Source organism: Triticum dicoccoides, chromosome 4B (assembly GCF_002162155.2).
Source record: "Triticum dicoccoides isolate Atlit2015 ecotype Zavitan chromosome 4B, WEW_v2.0, whole genome shotgun sequence".
Lineage (NCBI taxonomy): Eukaryota > Viridiplantae > Streptophyta > Magnoliopsida > Poales > Poaceae > Triticum > Triticum dicoccoides.
The window spans coordinates 651,227,831-651,232,715 of record NC_041387.1 but is presented as its reverse complement, the minus strand read 5'-3'; the positions used below and the strand labels follow the sequence as shown (position 1 = coordinate 651,232,715).

At 48.5% G+C, this 4,885-nt stretch overlaps 1 protein-coding gene across 1 annotated transcript; it reads right to left on the bottom strand.

Annotated features, from left to right (window-relative positions):
• Positions 1-1,130: 1,130 nt before the first annotated feature.
• LOC119292043 (flavanone 3-dioxygenase 2-like) lies at positions 1,131-4,566 on the bottom strand. Its single transcript, XM_037570875.1, has 4 exons — positions 4,372-4,566; positions 3,994-4,241; positions 2,143-2,467; positions 1,131-1,373 (listed from the first exon to the last, which is right to left on the bottom strand). Exons 1-4 carry the CDS (start codon positions 4,564-4,566, stop codon positions 1,131-1,133), a joined length of 1,011 nt encoding a protein of 336 aa, XP_037426772.1.
• Between the last annotated feature and the right edge of the window lie 319 nt (positions 4,567-4,885).

The window sequence follows — 4,885 nt, the reverse complement described above, 5'->3', positions numbered from 1 at the left end:
CGCACGCCTATGTTCTCTTCTCAAAAGGATGAAATAAAGCTGGCTAGAGTGTTGACCACTACTAAAAGTCACTAGACGTGATTCTAATCTTTTATAATTAAAAATAATACCGTATCAACGTGTGGGGTAAAAATCTCTAGTGATACTAGATGATATCCCAGACGTTGCTGTGTGAATGTTTTTTGTAATATATTTCAATCAGATTTGACTATATGGAACATGGATATTTGAAATAATAATATGATAATTGAAAATATATATGATTTATTGTGTTTGAATATTCTATATTTGTATAATAACCGCTACGATTATTACCATAATATAATGAAAATACTCATGCATGTTTGCATGATTTTTCCTATGCATTATTGCATGTTGAGATGGACCTTCCTTTGCATACGTTGGTGGGGGCTAGTTATTTAGATGTAGAGAATTAGATAGTATAGAAAACCGAACAGAACATAAAAAATGTCACATGCACAGATTTTGGAAAACAGAATCATCTATTTAACTTTCAAAAAAGAAGAGAAATAGAGTCAGTATAGATACAATATAATGGTACGAGCTACAAAAAACAGCCCTTTATTCCGTTTCAGTTCTTACAACTAGTAGATATAAATCATTATAAGAAACAAGAGTAGCTACTAGTACTATATTTTTCGCATAATTCAAACTAGAACTTCGCCTTTATCAACTCCATCATGGTACCCCTCGCAAAAAAGGGAAAACTCCATCATGGTACGCACGCTGGGGTCCCTGACCCTTTTTAGTTCAACCAAATGAACTAAATTTCAAACATCACAGCACTTTTGATAATTTACTTCATTCGGTTGAACTAAGAGGGTCCACAGGCACCCCTGAACGTTAGAAATTTGCATCCCGATGCACGCACACGGCCAAAAAACGAGGATGTGGCAATAACGACCCCTAACGACCCACAAAACGTGGCGATGACTGAAAACGAGAAGGGCAAAAAACCGTCCGGATTTTCTCCCATTGTCTAGCTAGGTTCTAGTTTCTGAAGGTGCTTCCCCTCGTTATGTGTCTTACCGTTTTCGTGGGGGTAGCACGCTTCTTTTATATCGTTTTCGTGGGGGTAGCACGCTTCTTTTATATCGAAGAAAAAGAAACTAGGTTCTGAAGAGCTCCAGGCAGTGCTCCTGGTCCAGGTTCCTGCTCCAGAACTTCTTGTAGTACTCGTCGTAGGTGTAGTTTCTGTAGACCGCCGGCGACTTCTCGCCGATGAGCTTCTCCGCGGGGCCGAGCTTGACGCTGTTGCAGGGGCAGAGGAAGGAGGCGATGGACATCCTTGGCTTGTCCGAGTTCACCACGGCGCGGTGCCACACGCTCTTATATCTCCCGTTGCTCAGCGCCTGAAACGCAGTAGTGGAAATCAGTTTCAGTTAGCACCACTTCAGTCAGAGTCCCTGAGTTCAGAAAAGAGTATAGACCACGTGCACTGTATGATGGCAACGGAAATCGGTTTCAGTTAACCCACTTCGGTCAGATTCCCCGAGTTCAGAAAAGAGCATAGACCATTTTGCAGTGTACGTGTGATGCTTGGAGTATATTATATGATTGCACGTCGAGACTGGCGTCATGCAATGCGTCACTGGATCTGGGCTGTTCGTGTAATTTGTTTGCACTTCTTGTGTGGTCGGTCAAGGGTTTGTCTTGATTATGTACGTGGATGCAGTTCAGTCCAGCAGATCAAACAATATTTTACTGAACTCGCACACAATTAGCAATTCAGTTCTACACCTAACTAGGCAATGTGTTCTACACCTAACTAGGCAAACAGTGTAAGATGTCTTGGCCTAAGCAGTTGACCATGTGTCCATGTGCAGTGTATGATGCTACATGGAGCACACATGGAGTCATTGGGCTACTCATGTTTGTTTACACTTGTTGTGTGGTCTGTCAAGAGATTGTCTTAATCATGTGGGTGCAGTTCAGTTAGAGCAGATCGAGCAGTATTATACCGAACCTATAGACAATTAGCAATGTGTTCTACACCTAACTAGGCTGCTAAACTACAACATGATGTATGCATATAATATGAGGGCGCACATTTGAATACTGCAACCGATCGATCTTGGTTTAATGAAAAGATGTACACTACGTATGTACTTGGTGCATCACCTGCAGCTGGTCGCCGAGATTGATGACGAGCGCGTTGGGCCGCGGGTTGACGGCGATCCACCGACCTTCCTTGAGCACCTGCAGCCCGGCGACCTGCTCGTCCATCATCAGGATGGTGAGGGCGTTGGGGTCCGTGTGCGCCGGGAGCCCGTAGGTCAGCTCCGGCGACGGGCACTTTGGGTAGAAGTTCACCGCCATGTGCTGCTCCTGCTCGCCGAGTACCTTCTTGATGTAGTCCTGCTCCAGCCCCAGGCTCTCCGAAATCATGGCGTAGAGCCGGAACCCGAGCTGCCGGACCTCCTTGCAGTATGTGCTCATGACATCCCTGGTTCATGAAAAACGTGCCAGCCGGTTAATCATCTGTAAACCTTGCAAGTTACAACTATTGTTTTTCTGAAAAGTAGCGTTTTCAGCAACTCAAATGTAGCATCAATGGGATACAAGCAAGCAGTGATCTAAACGATCCTATATTAGTTAACAGAGGGATTATCTTTTTCCGATAGAGATGAACAGAAGCATCTCGCTAGATATTTTCATTCGCACGCGATTTAGCAGCCGATTGTCGCTGTTAAACACTATTTCGTGGGGACATGTCGTGGTACCAGTGACCGTCTTGATCTCGGCCCTACGGTACCAAGTTCCTCTGTCATGTCCATCCTCCAATGACACCTTGTGATACCACCCCCATCCCCACACGAACAAGTTGCGACGTCGCGTCGACGTCGTCTATCATCCATGAGATCTAATCCTAGATCCTTAGCAGGTGAAATGTTCTGGACACACATCATGTGAGTGTGACCACCACCATGGATCATGTCCTTCATCGTGAACTCATGTGTTTTTTCAGTTTATTTTTTTTTTCAAAAAGTGGTTCTTATTTCATTGTCTCTTTGCGACATTTGTTCGGTCTCTCCGGTGCCCATGCTGCAAATTGCACCATTTTATAAGCAAAGTATCAGACAGGTCACCCGAACTGGCCAGTTCCTTGTCGCCCCTGCTCTCTCCCCCGGCCAGGACCCCCATTCACGTTTATGCCAGATTCTAGCACATTTAGGTGTGCGGTGTCGTTGTAGCATGGACCACTTCCGTTTGTTCACCCCCATTTGCTACTGATTTCTTTGCCGCCCTGAACTAATACTTTTATGAGTGCAGGAAACCCTGTTTGTCTGCGTACAGAGAATGCATCTCCAGCACATGCACAGGCCGTTGGTTGGTTGTTTTCTTTCAGGTACATGGTATAGCTTGTTAATGGTTTGGTACTGTGTACTGTATGGTTTGTTAGCAATAGTTTTGGCGCTCTGTACGCCGTCCTTGTTCCAGGTACAGAGCATAGTTTGTTAGTTTGGTGTATAATGCGTCCTTGGTTGTTCCAGGTACAGAGTACAGTCTGTTAGTTTGTTTGATAATTAGCTTGTACAGCGATCAGCCTCGTGACTCATGACAAAAGTGCCAGTTTCTTTGTCTGTTTACGGTTGAATCTAGGACGGAAACGCTGAAGAAATTGGTAGTCCCTTTGGCATCAGCGACAAAAGATTTGAAAAAGCTGTGTTCTCCTAGCTGAAGAAATGCTGGAACAATGTCAACTACTAGTGTGAGTGTGCTAGAAAGGTAGCCGCATGAGTACTTGATTGGTGCAGCTACGAGTGCTAGTGCTGGTACAAAATAATGCCAAAGTAATTAGGGGAAAGCACTTTCGAGGAATCTCTGGAGTAATCAAATTTGGAACACAAATTTCATAAGGGTGCTCTGTGTTCTTTCAGTGCTGGAGCAAGGTCCGGCGACACAAATTTTGAGTAGTTTCTTTCGGTGGGGAAGGAAGGAAGTGTAATGGCGGGGATTGGTGAAGAGTACCTGAAGGGCGGCGGATTGGCAGGCCACTCCGGGACGAACTGCTCGAGCGGGTGGCAGTGCAGGCGGAGGTAGTCGCGCCAGTTGTGCACGGTCTCCTTGCGCACGTTGAAGCTGGTGGAGAGGCGCATCTTCTTGGCCGGGTCGTCGGAGTAGAGCTTGGCCTTCTCCTCCGGCGAGAGGCGGAAGAAGTCGTGCGCCACCGCCATCGCTGCCAGCATGACCTCAAGCGGCAGCCCGTGGTTGAGCACCTGGCGACCGATCAGAAACCACACACGGTGAGCGAAAGCAGAGCGCCTCCATTCTCTCTTTCCCAAAAGGAAAAGCAGAGCGCCGGCCGGGCTTGTAAGCCGGAGGGAATGGGAATTGGGATGGACTAACCTGGAAGAAGCCGTGGGAGCTGCAGGCGGCGCCGATCTGGGCGACGACGGCGGCGCGGTCGGGGTTGGCGAGGTCGACGACGGGGATGTCGGCGTCGGGCACGACCTCGTCCAGGCGCGGCCGGTCCGCCTCCGACCTGACGTAGCTGTCGGGCAGCGTGTGGTGCACGGCCGTGGAGATGAGCTGCTCCGCCATGCCGGCACAAGAACAGAGAGAGACGGAGTAGATAGATGTGACGGTCGAGGCGTGAGCAGAGGAACGGCCGTAGGCGAAGAGGAAACGCCGCGGCTGGGCTGGTTTGTTTGAGCAGGCGGGGGAAGTCGGAGGATTTATGGACTCAACAGACGCGCTGGCGGGTTGACCACGGGCGGGGGTGTCGTCACTCACAGCCAAAGGCGGGACGTCATCGGCCTGGCGACGGCTGACGTACACCGGACGGATGGCGAGCCGCACCGCTTGGCGTGCCAGCCAGACGTTTGCGGCGGCGCGTCCAGGCCGCGTGTCGAGCACTGCC

Bases quoted from the DNA above. Each gene is read 5' to 3' on its own strand.
- LOC119292043 (XM_037570875.1), bottom strand. From the start codon at position 4,566: ATGGCGGAGCAGCTCATCTCCACGGCCGTGCACCACACGCTGCCCGAC. The intron at 4,242-4,371 runs GTTAGTCCATCC...ATCGGTCGCCAG, and splicing joins GCTCCCACGGCTTCTTCCAG to GTGCTCAACCACGGGCTGCC. The intron at 2,468-3,993 runs GTACTCTTCACC...TTCATGAACCAG, and splicing joins GCCAATCCGCCGCCCTTCAG to GGATGTCATGAGCACATACT.